At 32.8% G+C, this 20,388-nt stretch overlaps 1 protein-coding gene across 2 annotated transcripts in view; it reads right to left on the reverse strand.

The window, feature by feature from the left end:
• Positions 1-20,388, reverse strand: part of SLCO4C1 (solute carrier organic anion transporter family member 4C1) — a 65,038-nt gene that overhangs the window by 13,484 nt on the left and 31,166 nt on the right. The window contains exons 3-11 of one of the 2 annotated variants that reach the window (XM_027605930.2): positions 16,459-16,641; positions 14,711-14,807; positions 12,734-12,855; positions 10,691-10,809; positions 8,541-8,685; positions 7,949-8,144; positions 4,249-4,359; positions 3,754-3,907; positions 77-267 (exon numbers count right to left, since the gene is read on the reverse strand). In XM_027605930.2, coding sequence (XP_027461731.1) covers positions 77-267; positions 3,754-3,907; positions 4,249-4,359; positions 7,949-8,144; positions 8,541-8,685; positions 10,691-10,809; positions 12,734-12,855; positions 14,711-14,807; positions 16,459-16,641 — 1,318 coding nt within the window. The remainder of the gene's footprint in view (positions 1-76; positions 268-3,753; positions 3,908-4,248; positions 4,360-7,948; positions 8,145-8,540; positions 8,686-10,690; positions 10,810-12,733; positions 12,856-14,710; positions 14,808-16,458; positions 16,642-20,388) is intronic. The other variant, XM_027605931.2, reaches the window with a different exon arrangement.

Consider the following 20,388-nt stretch of genomic DNA (forward strand, 5'->3'; position numbering starts at 1 on the left):
CAAATGAACCCTTGAGTCCATTTTCTTTTCACCCAACATGTCTTAGGGATGGCAAATTTCACAATATAATATATACCTTAGGATGGACACAGTTATAGGAGTACCAGCCATAAATGTAAAGATAATTGTAGCAAACAAAATGCCAAGAAAAACGGGCAACTTTGCACATCGATTTTCACATTTTCCAGCTTTAGCTTCAAAATCAAAATTTGCCAAAGTAGGTGTCATTTCTATATTCCTTTCAATACAGGAACAGTTGTAATATACCTAGAAATATTAGACAAGAAAATATTGAAAGTACTTATCTTGAAAACATATTTTTAAAGATTTATTTATTTATTTATTTATTTGAGAGCGAGAGAGAGAGAAAGAGAGAGTGCAAATGGGGGGAGGGACAGAAAGAGAAGGAGAAAGAGAATCCTCAAACAGACTCCCTGCTGAGCACCGCCCAACATAGGGCTCCATCCCAGAACCCTGGAATCATGACCTGGGCCGAAATCCAGAGTCAGCCACTTAACCGACTGCACCACCCAGGTGCCCCTCTTGAAAACATTAAGTTATGTGATCTCTAGACACGGCAAACATTTTACACAATCTTAATCTATACACAAAAAATAATGCTGAGAAAGAGTAATTAACTCTTAAGAAATTAAGTGAAAATAAGGGGCCATATTTATGACCTGTATTTGAGTTTCATGTTCATTGTTTCAAATTGTAATCTACTATTGACTCATGACTTATAAATTGACAAGAATATAGCAATTACCAGATCTCACATTCTAGACTACTTTTAATGGATCATAATTGTTCAAATAGTTTTCCATTAAAGAAGGCAAAGAAGCATATAGAGTGACAATCTCACTCTCCACATTAGTTCGAAAGGACGAACACTGTAATTTTAACAAGTGCCACAGTCAAATCAACTAATACATCACAAGTCTCTAGGAAAAAAAAAAAATGCTACTTTCAACTAAATTACTATAACTTTCTGAACTTTTTGTAATTGCTTTACTAAAAGCAAAAGCAAACTATATGCCTTCTAAGATAACATATTTATAACAATAAAAAATAGAAATTATTACTTCATTATCCTGAAATCTATTTTATATGTAAATATAAAATATTAACTATTTAATATATATATACATGTAAATTAATAATATAAAGTGTTGAAAGGTAACATGTTAAAAGATCACAAGTATCACGTTTATAGGAAAAGAGGGTTTAGGAAGTTCGTAAGGCATAATTATTTTTTAAAGGTCTTTTACACCTCAATTCTATCCTTACTATAAATCTTTTTACAAGTTTAAGGCCTCAATAAAGTTAGAGTAAAGCCAAAGAAGTCAAAGGGAAATGGTTCTTTTATTATTCTGAAGGCCAGAAACCTTTTTTCAGTGCTAAAGCTAATCTAAGGCTGCTGGTATTGATTCAGGACATCCAAATACGCAGATGACACTCCCACAATGGAATATTACATGCTCAGCAATGGGATGTATCAAATAATGAAGAAATGTAGCCTTTTAAATTTTTAAAATAAAAGTATTTTCTATCTCGATGTAATTTTACACCTCTCTTACATAAAAATGTATACAATTTTCCTTGCCCTATAACTATACCTAGCTGTCAGTCAATATCTGTTTTGTTGTTTGGGTCATTAGTGTGAAATATAAGACTAATATTTCTGTGAACAAATGTACATAGGTATTTACTATACTATTATCAATGCATTTTGCCTATTTGAAATATGCCATTAAGAAAAAAAAATCCTGTGAAAAAATGAGTTGTTACATGGACTAAATGGACATGAAAAAGCCAGGACAAATAGAAAATATGGAAGTCAAAATAATTTGTTTTTCCTAAACAATCCCTAGAAGACAATTTGCTAGTTAAGATGGCAATTACAGTATTTGGAGAAAAATATAAATATCAAATTAATCATATCAAAATAACCAATACCATTTAAAATGTGCTCTGGCTATTAGATTTTTTTTCTTTTTTTGGGAGGGGGTTTCCATATGCAGGATACTATTTGTGTCTAACATTTCTAGTTATGTGACTAAAACCCTACAAATATCTCCTTGTGATCCTTTTCTAAGTAGAGTCAGTCAATAACAATTATTAATCATATTTTATACACAAGAAAATAATACCTACATACCTGCCTCTCAAAGGAACAGTTAGCTACCTTACCGGTAGTTCTGATTCTATAATGTGCATCATGCTCATTTGTGGAATTCGATTCCTTCTGACACAAACACCTAATTTTCTCAATCTGTTTTGAAACTAAAGCAATCCCAGATGTCTACTGGTTTGAAGGCATGATAAACTTCAGACTTGAGAGCTCAAAAATCTTCTTGATGTCTTTTATTTTTCATAGGCACCTAACGGTAATGATCTAATTAGTTTTATCCCAAGGATTAAAACTGCACAAGTGGCATCCAAGTCTATTAGGTCTACTATGATTCACCACATTTTTTTCTGTCATATTTTTTAAAGTTCTTAGATGATCATTTAAAAAATCTATAACCTAGGTAATATGAAAAAATATACATTGTTTCTCATATTCTCACACTTCCTGCAGGAAGATCAAATCCTAGTATGTGCAAACTTCTACTGTATTTATTGCACATAAAATCATTAAAGATATGCATATATATGTACATGCACATACATAGACTTATGTATGTAATTATGAACATACAAATGTGTATAACCACACACACACAAACACATCCATGTTAGTTTTAGAAGAAATCTGAAGTAATTTTATGGATTGTTTCAATTATCTATTTCTACTTATTTACATAGAAATCTTTTCTTACAATCTTAAACTTCTCTTTATATGGGAAAATGAATGCCATTTCATTATTCTACATTTCAAATATTCAAGATTTTGCTGTTTTGTCATGTAATTCTTATATATCTTATTCATTGTGATCTCTTATATCATAGTATAGATTTCCCTCAGGTCTTCTTAAAGTTATCACATTATCTATTAATGCATAACATATGTACTACAAATAATCTGAATGTTATTTTTTCCCCAAACTCTTAAATTTAGCCAAGATGAAATCCAATAAAATTCTATGGGATTCTCTTAAATCATTTAACTGTTAAAAACATCATATCTAGGTAAACTAATATGCATTCTAATCTAGAATTAAAAGTAAATTTGTATCTGAGAATTAATGATTTGAGTATTTTAAAACGAATCCATGGTACATCATATCAAAGCAATAAATATTTATTATGCTTCCATTATATACACAGTATTTAGTAAGAATAGAAGTTCTCGGACTTCTAGGGGCATAAAGTATGGCTGAGAAAAAAATTAAAAATATAAAAATGTAAATAATATTTCACTACTATAACAGAAGTAATGTACAAAGATGGATGTGAATAACTGCAAAATTGATTTTTCCACATTCAATGCATCCGAGATATAAAGGAAGAAGAGTCTTTTTCAGTTGGAGTGCTCAGGGGCTTAAAATATAAGAACGCTTTGCATGAGCTCTACCCTCTTAACAAATTTAAAGCTTACATTATTGTTGATAATAGTTACAGTGTTGTACAGCAGATCTAGAGTTTATTCATCTAACTTGACTGAAACTTTACCTCTGGCTTCTGAATGGAGGAGGTAGGAGAGCAAGGGAAGAAGAAGCACTACATAATTCCACTGGAGGAATAAAGATGGCCATCCATACATATACAAACACATTGCCTCATTAAAGTAAAGTAGAAGACACAAGTTACCTTCAGATGTCTTTTTGAAATATAATTTCTACAACCTGCAAAGCAGGGAGAAAAATACTGGATTCCATCTCCTCCACAGACAGGATAATAATATGATCGCAAGCAGTTACAATTGGCATTACAAGGAGCGGTCAAGTTTCCCAGTTTTCCTGTCCTGTGAACAAGAAATGAAATAAGGGCAAATTATCTATGTTATAACTTCTAATGAACAGTTCAGTAGCATTGCTATATCTTGCCATTCAGTCAATTTACTTGCTCAACACGTATTTAATTACTGAAAAAATAAAACAAATAAAATGTCTGCCTTTTCACATAGAATTTAATATCTTATGGGAGAGAGAGGTGGTATAAACAATACTTATATAATGTATGTCAGTGATAAGAAAAATAGGCAGAGTAAGCAAATAAAACAAGGTTTCTCATTTGGCACTAGATTATTCTTTCAAGGGGTGGCAGGGAGGGGCTTGATGATCTTGTGGATTGTAGGATGCTTACCAGCATCCCTGGTCTCTACAAACTAGATGTCTATAGCAACCCTCAGTGATGACAACCAAAATGTCTGCAGACATCAACAAATTTCCCTGGGACGTGGGCAAAATTTTAAACCTAGAAGGATGAATAAAATAATGGTATTCAACATACTCATTTTATCAGTGGGAAAACTAGGGCCCAGAGAGATTAAGTTATTTTTCTGTCTTTGCCAAATATTCCTGGTTCCCAGGCTCAGTTCTGTTCCATGCTGCTGCTTAATAGGATGCAATATCTTGGATAAAATAAAGGATTACCTTAAGCAAAGACACTTCTCCAATCCCTATTTATTCATTCATTCAACCAATAAACATTGAGCAAATGCTGGGCCCTAGGCTAGGTATCAGGAATACCTGCCACAGGTTGCTGCTAGATTTCTTTATCAAGCACTGTTTTTCTCACAAAAGAAAGCACTTTGGTCTACTTACAACTAGGTTACAATATAAATAGAGAAGTACAGCGACTAGAAAAATACTACCCCTTCAATTCCACAAACATTTTTAAATTTAAATTTTCCAATGTATAATTCTCACGTTATGAATAAGTGACTACTGAGAACATGAAAATAAAAGACAGTATGATGCAAACTTCAGTAGAAACAGAGAAATATGGCATATATTCCTTATTTTCAAACCTATATAAGCCACTTAAGCCTATATATTTTATAAGGATTTACTGCATGAGGTAAAGGGAAACCTGTTATTAGGAAAATAGCCAATGCCTGCAAACTTTATTAAATGGTCTTAATATATACATAGTATTTTAAAAATATACAAGATATTTTAAATTTTAAAATTTTTGAATATTTAAAAATATATATATGTGTATAAATGCACACTTTCATATATATGAGTAACACATTTATCACAAGTAGAATTTAAATGCTAATTTCTTTTTTTAAAGATTTTTTTATTATTTATTTTGAGAGAGTGAGAATGAGAAAGAGAGAGAGTACATGAGAGGGGGGAGGGTCAGAGGGAGAAGCAGACTCCCTGCTGAGCAGGGAGCCCGATGCGGGACTCGATCCCGGGACTCCAGGATCATGACCTGAGCCAAAGGCAGTCGCTTAACCAACTGAGCCACCCAGGCGCCCCTAAATGCTAATTTCTTATTTGAGTCCAAACTATCCTCTAATTATTCCTCTACCATAAGCAAAGATTTCCCTAAACCTATTACAACATCCTAATAGGTATGTTTCTTTAAGGTGCTGTTTCAGATAAGCAAAGAAATTCTAGCTAGAGACCAGATAGAGAAAAAATACTGTGTGTACTTACTACAGTATTTCATATTTTATGAAGTTCTAAGTATAAAGTAAAACACAAATCACCACCACCAACAGATTACCAAAACAGAGCCAAACTGCCTAAAGATTGTCAAGGCAATAAAAGAACCATGGGAAGTTTTAATAACCAACAGATTCTAGAAATGACAGTCTCTTTTCAATTGCTGTGTCCATATTTAGCATTTAAGAATGAATTCATATAAAATGTTATAAATACTAATAATATCCCCTGAAAGAATCAGTATTGTTGATCTTAAGTTTTTTATATATACTGTTTAACAGGGTTTTAAATGAACTTATCAATAAGTCTAACTTATTAGTACATAGTCGAAAAAGCTGTTTTTAACCACCTGTGATTACATGGCAAGGGCAAAGACTCTTTGCATCACTCTACTAGAAACTACATTTTCATAACTTCTTCTTTCTTCCACTAAGCTTCTTAATCTAGTCTTCTTTCCATATACTAGTTTTTCTTATACATGTTTCCTGGATGAGGCTATACTGACTAAGCTGCCCATGCTATGTACATTTTAATATGCAACATGCAGAGATAAATTGAGAATTTGGGGCCACAGAGAAAAAACAATGTGACAATGTCTTACCTCCTTTGAGACATTAAACTCTCTATCTCTATATCTGAACACACACACCCCTCAAACTGGCACCTTGTCACTTGTCTTCCTTCCTGTCCATAGGCTAAAGACAACTTATTTGGTAGTAACTCATGTTTAAGGTTAAAAAATAGAAAACTGATTCATATCTACGTCATTCATTTTTCAAGGTGATTAACTAGTGTTATACTATCCAGAACTTTCTGTTCTTCTAAAAGGAACATACAAAAAAACAAGTGGTTTCTCGGGATATGTTTGGTTAAAGTTTGTAGGTGTGCAAGTCAGGTCTGCAGAGCTTACCTCTACCCACATTCAACATTTCCAGATACTTTTTTATTTACAGGCACATGACCTAAGTCCCATTTAAACCGGTTCCTGAAGACCTAGCCTTTACTTTCTAGCATTTATGGCTAACATATTCCCTTTGCCTTTCTCTCTACTCAAAGCTCTTTTTATCCTTAAAGGATATGTAAGCCCATACCCTTCCTGAATCTTATTAAAGGAAACTGAAAAGCTCTCCTTTTGAATTTCATAGCCCTTTGTATGTCTCTCATTACCTAATGCATTGTTCATTTACCACTTTGTTTCCCAATCTCTCCTGCTACATTGTAAACTCCTTTAGAGTAGAGATTTTGTCCTAAAGGTCAGCCAGAGGATGTGGTCAACAAATGTTGAATAAATGTAATGGAACTGACCTTAACATTGCTTCAGAATGCTTAGCGTCTCATTAACATAACAGAATGACAGAAATGCATAGCACCTGCAAATCATAATTGTTACCGACAAACTCATTCAAAGTACATTCTATTTATGTTCTCTGAATGCCATATTCTACAAAACTGTGGAGGCCTTGACCTGGATGGAGTACCAGCTCCCTCATCAGTCTCAAACACATGCAATGAAACAATCAAAGCAGCATTGCAGGCTATAAATGCACCACTGTGCAACGCCCTCCTGCCTGATCCCCTAACTCATGGTTTAGGATTTCAAAACCAAACAAACACGGCAAAGAAATAAAATGATCACATCACTTATAGGTAAAAACATGTTTACTGGTCAGAACAAAAAGTCATTTATTTCTCTATAATAAACATGAACTCCTACAGTAGAAACAAAATTAATTAATTAATTAATTAATTAATTAATTAAAGTAGAAACAATAATCATTAGTATAACCTAGGACTAGCTTCATTTTAATTTCTCTCCTAGACTCTTTTCAACCCACCTAATACATGAATTTCATCATAAGGAGTCACCTCCATTTTTAAAGACTTAAATCAAAGGCAATATAAAATGTAAAATTCTCCCTAGGATGTGAATCCCTTCAGAGCTAAGACTCTGTCATATTCATATCTGTATCCGTGAATGTAGTACCCAGGATACAACAGGTGCTCCTTAATTGCTCTCCAAATAAATACCCAACATTTAATAAGATGTAAATTAGTTAAGTGAAGAAACAAAACAAAACAAACCTACATAATTTTTATAGGAAAAAGTCTTCCAATTGGGATGGGTTAGCCCGGTGATGGGTATTAAGGAAGGCACGTATTGCATGGAGCACTGTGTGTTATATGAAAACAATGAATCCTGGAACACTACATCAAAAATTAATGATGTACTGTATGGTGACTAAGATAACAAAACAAAACAAAAAATAAAATAAAATAAAATATAGCCAATCTTTCATTATTTGATTCAAGAAAGCATATACTTCGAAATATGCACATCACTTATTACCCTGAATTAATACCAAAAAGCACTGAAATATATTTACCCATTATACAATTCAGACACACCAGCAAGTGGCTCATTTTCACAGTTGGCATAAACAAATACAAAACTCAGTGCAAACGCAACTAAAGATGTGAGCAAAGCAAACTTCATAGAGTTTTTACATGTCATTTTGAGTTTTGAAACAAGGACACCACCTAAAATCTGACCAAGAGCAGCTCCAGGAATTAAAACAGCCCCTGATGAGAAAGAAGACACAGAGTGAGAAAACATACAAGTGTACTCAGTTACTCATATGACAATTGGAAAACATCAAAAACAAGCACAGTATTGTTTTAACGAATACTATCGCTCAATTTAGAAACCTATAACTAAAATAGTGGTTATGTCAAGAGATTAATAAAATTAATGTGTTGGATATTAAGATCAGCAAATATTCTCTTTAGCTACACAGGCTCTGTATTTCTCATTCATACAACAGACTAAAGTCAGAAAATAAGAAACTTGTATGAAAATCAGTATAGTTTAAATTTTAAAAAGTGGGCTATCCAAAATGATACACTATTCTAATAAACATTTAATGTGGTAAAGTAAAATTATTAGATTAAACTCAAACAAAAAGAAAAATGGTTTACCTGCAAGCGTGGCTGCAAAGCTGGAAGACAATCCAAATTGATTTTCTATAAATTTAGGTAAAAATGTAGCAAACCCAGTAGTAATTAAGGCTTCTGAAGCAGTTGAAAGAACTAAACACATAAAGACAGTATTCCGCATCAAATTCTAAGGAAAAAACATAGTTCATCAAATGAATAACTATGATTATACTGCAAAATGTAGCATTTGAATAGCAGCATGATGAAATGACTAATTTTTAATAAATACAATATAATTATCTACAAAATTTCAGCATTTTCTCCAATACAAAAGCATAACTATGGAATATTAATAGCTTTATATATACTATGTTGAACAATTTATACGTGCAACATCTAGAGAACTGACAGGTGATTCATCAGGAGGGTGATTGTGCCTTATCATATGCAGGGACTGGGTAAAGGATTTTAAAAGCCAGCTTGGAAAGATTCCCTTCCGCAGTCTACTATAAATCTCCAAACATTAAATCTACCCCTTGTCTGATTTATTTTACTGTGTTTTGAATTTCCATGTCTAGTAAATGAAGAACTCAACTACAAGCACAGATGAGAATGGTCTGTAAGTTATCAAATTTATATTGTTCCATAAGTAAAGGACTCAATAGTTAAGAACCTTAGGTAGTTATAATTTTAAATATGGATTGCTGGACTTCTCAATCTTTTTCATCTACCAGGGAGACTATAGAGATTAATAAAGCCAGTTTATCTAACCATAAAGTAAAACCAAATTATAGTTCTGGAATATTAAAGGCAAAAAAATTTCAATCAAACAAAATACACACATGCATGTACACACCCACACACAGGAGTGATGAAGGGGCAAGATAGTTAGAAGTCAGATCCAGATGATCTAACATAAGAATAACAATAGTGACAAAAGGAGAAAAAGTACCTGAATGAAAACATTCACTATTTTTTAAAAATAATAATAGCAGAAAATACTTAAGTCTTCAGATTAAAAAAAATAATGGATTTCTGTCAAGGATTAATGAAAAAACACATATAGTGAGGTATAACCTATCAAACTGCCTGAAATTAAAGATAAATGAAAAAATGTATGAATTTGTAAATGGAGATAAAAAAGAATCACACTAACATGAAACTTCTCAACTACAACACATTTAAGTAGAAAAGAGCAATATAACACCCACAGACTTCTGGGACTAAAAGAATATGACCCGGAAGTGTCCATCTAGTCAAAATATCATTTCGTATTCAAGGATACTTAGATGGTATCCTGCCTGAGGAAAACTAGCAATAAAATACCGTACCCAGAGAGATCCGACTGAGAATTGAGACTTCGAAGCATGAAACCGTAGGAATAAAAAAAGCAGCAGGGAGTAATAACCCTTGATGGCAATATACACAAGAATTTATAAAATAAATAAAGTTATTATAAAAGAAAACAGTAGTTGGAACAATCTCAGCAAAACACAAGAATTTGCCTGCATGGGAGAGAACAGAGAGTTGAAAGGTGTGATAAATGGAGTAAGAACATTTTAAGTTTTCATTTAAGGGGGAAAATAAAAATAATTAAAAAGTAAATAATTTCAAATCTTGAAAAGGTAAAATTATAAACTCCTGTACGTATAAAACTTTTATGATCTAAATGGAAAGAATGTTTTTCTGAGGAGTACAACAGAACAGACTAGAACATTTGTTTCTTCAACCTCAAATTCAAACCAAGTAACCACTAACTGCCACTTCTTTCACAACAGAAAAATATTGGTTTGACATTCTCAAATATATATTTACAATTCAGTGATAACTGATCGATCCATTACATGAGGGAAATGGCAAGGAACAATGATTGGCTATAGCACTAATGAGGAACCACTGAATAATGATATTAGATATCAATAAGTTAATTCATGTTCTTTTAACCGTTCGACCCCGGAATAGTTCTCATTTACTCAAAGCATAATAAAATTAAATCTGAAGTTATTTATTTATAAGAGCTAGAACTATAGTAAATAGGCAAACAAAAATGTATCATGAAAATATTTGTGTGTATATATGTATATATTTATTCATGTATATACGTAATATATACATATATCTACCTATCTATATGTGGAGCAGGGTGTGTGTGTGTGTGGGTGTGGGTGGGTGTGTGTACAGTGTTATTTTACCTTTAGAGCAGCTGGAAAATCTTTCAAACTTGTTCCAAAATTCTCCTCTGTGTGTTTTAAGGAGCTATGCTTTTCCTGATGAGTCTGGCAAGTTCTTTCACTATGGATTTTTGCTGTGCCTAAAAAAATAGTAAATGTACTTGCTCTATCACTTCATTCTTCATTTTTTTTTAAAGATTTTATTTATTTATTTGAGAGAGAGAGAATGAGAGATAGAGATCACAAGAGGGAAGAGGGTCAGAGGAAGAAGCAGACTCCCTGCTGAGCAGGGAGCCAGATGCGGGACTCGATCCTGGGACTCCAGGATCATGACCTGAGCCAAAGGCAGTCGCTTAACCAACTGAGCCACCCAGGTGCCCTCATTCTTCATTTTTTTAAATGCTTGCTTTTTAACTGACACACACTTCTACAAATATATATATTCTGTAACATAAGAAGCCAGTTCCTCTCTTTGTCAACCAAATTGCACAAATTATCTATGTATGTAATTTGTCTGTCCTGAGAGCTAGTATTATTCCTAATAGCTAAAGAAGTTCCAATCAGTCTAGAAATTAAAATGAGACAATTTTGTTCCAATGACATATTTATTCCATTTACAAATATCTCTTAAATTCTTTTCTTCCTTTAAAATGGATCTCTTTTTCATCCATCATCCATTACATATTAAACGAAGTATGTTTGAGGCTCTTTTCCTTTACATTCTTTTATTCTAACATGCTTTGCAAATGAAATATTTACCATGTATTACCATGACCCTTTGATTTTTAATAATGGCACTGTCAATAAATCTGAGAAAACAGTCAATGTATGGAATTATAAGTTGGATGGCCCAGGGTAGAAAGAAATCAATGAGTCCACCTATTTCTACTCTGTCAACTTTTCTTCTGCCCATTCCGAAAAGTTAATCATCTATCCTGTTATACATAACAACAGGAACAACTATTTAACTAATTTCTGCCTACAGAAAATACTTCAACAGATAATGTATTTGAACTACATGGTTATATAGAAGCAAATTTTTACAGAGAAAGGAATGGATATTCTTTTCTCTTAATCTTTTCTTTTTTAGGCAAACTAATATTGAAATATGGTGAAAATGAGTGCTGTGAATTGTGTTAGACTGTTGAATCACAGACCTGTATCTCTGAAACATATAATACATTATATGTTAAAAAAAAAAAAAAGAAGATAGTAGGAAGGGAAGAATGAAGGGGGGGAAATCGGAGGGGGAGACGAACCATAAGAGACTATGGACTCTGAGAAAGAAACTGAGGGTTCTAGAGGGGAGGGGGGTGGGGGGATGGGTTAGCCTGGTGATGGGTATTAAAGAGGGCACGTTCTGCATGGAGCACTGGGTGTTATATGCAAACAATGAATCATGGAACACTACATCAAAAACTAATGATGTAATGTATGGTGATTAACATAATAATAAAAAAAAGAAAATGAGTATACTGCAGTATTACTCTGGTGACAATTGAAAATAAAGTACTTGTACTCTCATCAACAAATAACATCAATGATTTAAGGCAGATTGATTGTTGGTTAGTGAGGAACTGAATGCAAACTAATGGTTTGAATTGAACGCAAACTAATAGTTTGAAAGATCCTATATCTTGCATATACATAAAGCAAGATTCCAGATAACACATAATACACAGGAAACAAATTTATTATTAAGTGTGTATATATACATATAAAATAAAATATTATTAACATGTTATATATTATAGTATTATATAGTATATATAATAATATATTAAGTTATTAATAAATTATTAATTTATTATATTATTAAGTATATCTATACTAAAAAAGTGAATGTAGACAAGTTTATTGCTTTTATTAATTGGAAATAAAGGAAAACCATGAGTATTAAGATAGCTACACAAAATTTCCTAAAGACAAATACTCAAAAGTTAATATAGGAAGACAACTGAAATTCTATAAAACAATGAATTTTCTAGGATTCTTAGAAATTATAAGCAACCCTTGGCCCAGAATTGGAATAAAATTCCCTGGTTTTGAAGAAAATATGTTTACCTGGTAAATGTTTTGGAAAGCATAAGAAAGGTATTATCAAAGACCAAGCAAAGAGCCAACACAGAAGAAATCCAATCCACCACGCCCCCAGCCATCGTGGATCATCTTCAGTGATAGCTATGCTATAGGACAGAAAAACAAAATGTAAAAGTCAACTCTACCTTGTTCATTAAAATGCAGTTATGATAAGTACAGACTTTGTAATTCAAGTGCATATATAGGGGAAAGTATTATAGTACCCAACATTTTAAGTTAAGTTGAGCCATTGTGATGAATCAGATAACAGGGAGCAGGGATAAATGAGAGCTGTAAGAACAATGGTTTACAAAGTATTTCATATGGCAATATAACAGAGAAGTGCAAAATATTTAATAGTAAATACAGGTATGCTGAATATCTGAAAGCATACATAGAATTTCTGAACATTGTTTACCTAACTTTGGCTAAGTTTTTCTTCTCTACTATGGTGAGTACATCTTACAGCAAATCACTGATCGATGTTAAAAGCCCATACACTGTGCTTCGATTAAGGCATTCATTTAAATGTAAAATTCATTTATTTTATTTACTTACCTATTTATTGAGGTATAATTGACATACAATATTATATTAGTTTCAGGTATACAATATAATGATGCAATATTTCAATATATTACAAAACGATCACCACATTAAGTCTACTTAACATCTGTCACCATATAGTACAGAATTGTTTTTCTTGTTTTGAGAACTTATAAGATTTACTCTCTTAGCAACTTTCAAATATGCAGTCCAATATTACCAACTATATTTGCCATGTTGTATATTACATCCCATGACTTAATTATTTTACAACAAGAACTTTGTATTCCTTTTACCCATATCACCATCCCCCACCTGTGGTAACCACGAATTTGTTCTCTGTATCTACGAGCTTGTTTTTTTGTCTGTTTTTGTAGATTCTGCATACACATGAAATCATATAGTATTTTGTCTTTCTCTGTCTGACTGTAAAGTTCTTCTTAAAGTAATTTAGTAACAGTATTTTATAATGATTCTCATAGTTTTATATCAATAGGTTTCTCCCCCAAACACACCATTCCTACAACTCATGTAATTCTCCACTGAATTTAAAAACCTTTCTTAAAAACTCAGCTGTCTGCTTCAAGGACTTTCTCTGTACATTTTTTATATAGTCTCTAAAATATTAACCTGGAACTAACAGCTCAAAGAACAAATCACACATCTAAAATCACATTTTCTTATTCATTACTCAGAGTCACACATAGGATTGTGCAGTTTTGATTCTTAGTGGTAAAATGAGAAAATATGGCCTCATCAAAGGTTACTAACTTCTCTATATTCAGGAAAAAGAGAAGGTAACTTAGTGGTTAAAAGGAGGATTTGGGAGTCAAAAAGATCACTTTGAATTCATGCCTTAGCCACTTACCAACCTCTGTGTATCAATTACCTAATAAGATTATTAAAAGGATTAAATTAAGTGGTATGTAAAATAAAGTAACACACAAAACCTATGATATATATAAAATAGGATGGGATAAATAAACATTACCTATTATTATCCTCTATGGCCACAGTTAAAACCACACAATTGTGATTCCTCTGACCATATCAGAACTACTACAGAACTTAGTCTGAGAATCATAGACACTTGAGGCTTTTCAGGCTATCTACATCCAGCTAAATCTACTAAAAGAACAACCAATTTTGATTAAATTCTTCTTTCTGAACAATGCATGGGGTCCTAGATATGTATGTTGAAAAATTTCACAGGTGACTTTTATGCATCCTTATTTATGAATAAATGCATTATACTAGGGGGTGGTATGGCATTAATTCATGAAGCAGTGCAGCTAAAACATTATAGAAAAACTGTGTGTATTCAGTTTTGTTTCAAATACTTTGAAAATGTTCTATGATGTTAAAATCATTAAAATAAAATAAATTTAAATAAGAGAAGAATAGATATTGCCTTGCCTTTGTCCCAAATCCACATCAATGTACAAGGTTAGCAGCTGTCCTCCCAATACATAGCCAACAGCAGGGCCTAATATTGACATAGAATAGCCAATTCCTAGAAGAACAAAGACATTGAAAATGGTTAACTGTACAACTTTGCTATGAATGTCTTACAGTAGTGAAGAAATATTTTACTGTAAAAATTTGAAATGATTAGAATTACGACAAAATTATGCATTTTCCATAAAAAAGTACAATTTGGTACCACTTGTTAATAAGTCAAGGAACTTAAGAATATTTTTTAAAATAAATATAACTATAAAATATGCTTTAAATATATATGTAATTCTATGTAAAAGTTGTTAGACTATAATAATAATTGCAATAAATCCAGCAACAATAAATTCAGGGAAAATTGCATTATGTTAAATGGCAACAGAGGTAATATATCTACGATTACCCTTTATGGATGATGATAATTACTGTTTACAGTTCTTATGGAAGAAAATAATGCGAAATGAGAAGGCTTTTCCACTCTGTACACACTCTAAAAGCAATTTGTATTTTGCTCTACAGCAGCTGATTTTAAAGCCTGGATTTGGTGATTAGCCTGGTTCATAAAAGTAAGCCATTAATTTAAACTCCTGCACTTAGTGAATCTTCCATTTCTACTTGCAGCAGAATTAAACTGACCTTATTTCTCTCAGATATTTAAAATTTTGCCATATGTAACATTTAAATTTTTGCAAAAAATTATGCATACATTAGTATCTTCATATATTACCACCTTCTGAATTTTTTATTAACTGATAAGATTCTCATTTGCATACACAAAAGAACAGAATCTATTGTGTCAATGGTAAAAATGACTTATGTACTTGACCAAGTTTCCAAAGTAAGGGTCATGAAAGGTGATCTTTTGAAGGACCACTGAGTCAAGATTCTGAAGAGAAAGACCTAAAAACTTAGAACTGATTTTTTTTTCCTGGGCATATTTGCTGATTCTACAAAAGACCCTGGGAAGGTTAACAATCCTTGCTCTTCTCCAGGAAGTAGGGAAACCAAAGTTGCAGTTCAGGGCCCCTAACTTGTGAGTTATACTTTATAAACTTCCCCCACCCTACATTTTATGTAGGCACCTAGGAGGCTATATTCTAAAAGTAAGGGTGAGTTAGAAGTAGACTTGCCCACAGAATAAGTACAGCTTTGCTTCAAATAAACTCAATCTGTGACATTACAAAGAGGGGATCCCAAATTGTAGAATACAGAATTCATATCTATCCTCACAAACTTTTTATAAGATGGCCCAGAAAGCCCTCTCTTCCCATCTGTCATGTGAGGACACAGGAAAAAGATGAATGTCTATGAGGTAGGAAGTGGGTCTCACCAGACACTGAATCTGTGAGTACCCTGATCTTAGACTTCTCAGCCTCCGGGGCTGTGAAAAATAAATTTCCGTGGTTTACAAGCCAACCAGTCTATGGTATTCTGTTATAGCAGACTGAAAGAACTTAAGACAGTCCCAGAACAGAAAACAGAGCAGGATGTCCACAAAACTCCTAACTGCATTCAGCTGAAGTACATGTGTCAGTAAATGATGAAACAAAAACAGTAATATTGCTGTATCTGCCATCTACTGGGAATCTAATGGAAATACCCATGAAATTACAACTAACTTTTTAATAAACATCTATTATATTTTTACTTATAAATTAAGCAATAAAATGAAATGATACTGAAACATTTATATTACAGAGAAAACTTACCAATGTACAGAGAAGATTTGTGTGTGGGAACAGAATCATCAATAAAGGCTGTTCCCAGGGTATAGAGAGGAGTTCCTCCTGTTCCCAGCAATAGTTGTCCCAAGATGAAGACATACAAGTAGTTAGAAAGTGAAGAACTTGAAGAGGCACAATTGGTTCTATTCCTTGTTGTTATGCAAGTATCTTTGGGGGTAAAAAATTAAATTGTGAATTTACAGAAATTTAGCTAATAATTGAAATATCTATTTTTATCAATTATACTTGCCTAACAACCTTCTTTATTTCTTTCAATCACTTCACTTTGATTAAACTGTTCTTAAAATACATACATTACTAAAGAAAATTAAAGAAATATCATGTTAAAATTTAGACAATGTAGAACAAAACTGAGGAACATTAAACAATCAAAATTAACAAATTTGGAGTAAGTTAATATAAACACAATTGAAGCAAGTGGTGCCAGGGAAGTTTTCAGATTAAGGAAAAAAAAAAAAAAACTAGCCTTTATTTTTCTTTCCAAGTCATAAATACAGTATGACCAGCATACTGAAATTGTCAATCGACACCCTGAACACATGTGAAAAGCATACTTAGGTTATATGATATTTTGGTCAAAACAGTAATTTCTTAATATTCACTACAAAGCCATAATACTTAAAGTTATGTCTAGTTCTTTCTTGTAGCTCAAACTATTTTATCAAATTTATTTTTAAGCAACTTTTAGCCCTATAGAATATTCTGAATATCATCAAAAGAAAAATGGTTATTTTTAAGATTTGATTAAAATCTTCTTAAAAATCACATTCAAAGCCTGGATAATATAGTAAATCCATATTTCCTAAACTCACCTGAAAATATTAATGAATAAAGATGTTTGTTAAAAATATATGCCCGGGGCGCCTGGGTGGCTCAGTCAGTTAAGCGGCTGCCTTCGGCTCAGGTCATGACCCAGGGTCCTGGGATCGAGCCCCATGTCCGGCTCCCTGCTCAGCAGAGAGCCTGCTTCTCCCTCTCCCTCTGCCTGCCACTCTGCCTACTTGTGCTCTCTATCTCTCTGTCAAATAAATAAATAAAATCTTTAAAAAAAAAAAATATATATATATATATATATATGCCCAGCACTTTCTTTCCCTTTGAAGCTGGTAGTATCCAGAAACTGCATTTTAACAATAGCCTTAGATGATTCTATTTTCATTTCCTTAATAGCAGATCAAGATGTATTACTTCCTGAATGATGAGATGAGTAAGACCCCCAAAGCACCAATCCTGAAGACTCTTTAACTGGTCCATGACCATCAGATTTTCAGATGCAAATTTTATGCATAAAATATTTATTATTTTTATTTTAAAATTTAAAACATACCCTATAATTTTGTACATATTCATATTATAAGAGGTAAATGAATATTTTGGCAGATCATTTGTATTTGTAATTGGGCTAAGTCTGAATTATTTGTCTTACCTCCCTGGCCACATCAGACATTTGACCTGTGACTTCTGGTTTCAATATTCACTTTTCTGGAGGTAGCAGATTAGACTAAAACTAGTCTCTTATTATTTGATACATTGCACAATTAAACATACTTACATGTATTTCTTGGTTTATTTTTTTCCTATTTTTCTATAATAGAGAAATATCTTTCTGTAGTAATCTAGTAGATATCTTGACCATGTGAGTATTCTGTGGGGTTTTGGTGTTTGTTTTTTCCCATAGGAAGTAATCTATGAGGTTTCAAGATGTTTGTTTAAGTAAATTTTTAAATAGCACAGAAGAAGACCAAGAGAAATACAAAACTCTCCCTTCCCCCTGCCTGCCTCCACTTTATGCTCTTCCATATAACTCATATGGAGGTAATGACCACTGTTAACAGTTCCTTTTATTTTTTTTTCAGACATTTTCTCACACATTCACACATTTTATATCCACTTACTTTTTTTACACAAGTATGGTCATACTAAACATACTGTTCTTATACTCAACAACTTCCAGATTTCACTTATGTCCTGGACATCTTTGATGTTGGAATTTGATCGTATCTAAATTTCTCTGTTGGCACTGCCATAACATCCCACAGCATAAATGCCGTATAACTTACTTAATCCACAACTTACACTTAATAACTAATAACATAACATTTATTATTATTATACTGTACATATATTTAGGTCATTACAAACATGTTGTGATATGCATTTTTGAAATTTCCTTGGCATATTTATGCAAGCCTATCTGTAGTACAGTTTCTAAAAAGTGGAACTGCTAGGTCAAAGTGTATAAATATTTATATTTTGATATTGCCAAACTGCCTTATCAAAAAGTTAAACAAATATGCAATCACACCAGCAATGCAATAACACTTTGCATAATAAAATTAAATTACTATCAGTCTCTCTGGTTAAAAAAATGTGCGCACATGTGCGTGTATATACACACACATATTTTTTAATTCAAATTTTTAGGCTCATCGGTACAATTAAGCATTTCTTATATGTTTATTGGCCACTTGTATATATTTTCTATGAATTTTTCAAATTTACTTCATGGGTTCTGATTTTGATATTTGATTTATGAAAGTCTTCCCTTCTCCAAGATTACATATAAATTAACATGATTTTATCACAGAATTTTTCCTACTTTACAGTTGACCCTAGAGCAGTGCAGGATTTGGGGTGCCAGTCCCTGCATAGTCAGAAATCCATGTATAACTTTTGACTCCCCCAAAACTGAACTACTAATAGCCTGCTGTTGAAAATCCTTATTGATAAAAGGTTGATTAGCACATATTTTATGTTTCATGTATTATATAGTATATTCTTATAATAAAGTAACCTAGAGTAAAGAAAATGTTAAGAAAATCATAAGGAAAATACATTTATAGTAAGTACTGTACTATATTTATCAAAAAAAAAACCTGTGTATAAGTGGACCCACACAATTCAAACTTGGGTTTTTGTGTTTCTCAACTGTATTTTTAATTCATATGTAATATAGTTTAGTGGGGAAAGACTGGGATGCAGTAGTCTGTTGGATTAACCAAAGATTATCTTTTACTCAATTTCTTGGGTGTGGGTTTATTTTTAGATACTTAGTTTTATGTTACTGATCTTTGCAGTCTTTCTCTGGACCAAATCTCTTGCAATTACTCCAGCTGTCTAAGCTTTGAGATATCAACATCTCATCCCAGCTATGACCCATTTCACAGTACTACATGAAAGGCGTGGTAACAATTAACATCTTCTTCTATCATTTTTCCCAAGTAAACAAGGCCTAAGAGCTATTTATGAAAACTACTCTATCCAATATATTACTCTCTGTATTATTTCTGAATAATTTCTTTCTATTGCTTTTCTTAAAATTAGTAAAAAGAAATGGCATATCAAGTCACAGAAAGGCTTGAATGAATCTTAAATATATACTGCTAAGTGAAAAATCCAGCCTGGGGAGGTGGGGTTAAGATCACATGGTAGTAGGAGGACCCCACGCTTGCCTCCTCCCTCCAACACAGCTAGATAAAAATCAAATCATTCTGAACACCCAAGAAATCAATCTGAGAACTGAGAGAATGAACTGCACAGCTAAAGGGAGAGAAGAGGCCACAACATGGAAGGTAGGAGGTATGCAGATGAGACGTGACTTGGGGGTAAAAGGATCACAGGTGCTGCAGAGGGGAGGGAGCCCTGATGATGGAGAGTGGAGAAAGAGAGAGCAAGGGAGAGACAGAAAGAGAAAGGGAGCAAGCACACACAGCATGCAGGGGATCGCACAAGAAAAACACTTCCCCAAAACCAATACCTGGGAAAAGGAGAGGGGCTGATTATTGCTGAGTTTTTACAACCACTGGAACTCAAAAACTGGAGTTTTAGAAATCCTTGCCATGGTCAGTGTGGAGCCCAGCAGGCACAGTGGTGCTCCTGGGGGAGAGGGTGCAG

Source organism: Zalophus californianus, chromosome 5 (genome assembly GCF_009762305.2).
Source record: "Zalophus californianus isolate mZalCal1 chromosome 5, mZalCal1.pri.v2, whole genome shotgun sequence".
Lineage (NCBI taxonomy): Eukaryota > Metazoa > Chordata > Mammalia > Carnivora > Otariidae > Zalophus > Zalophus californianus.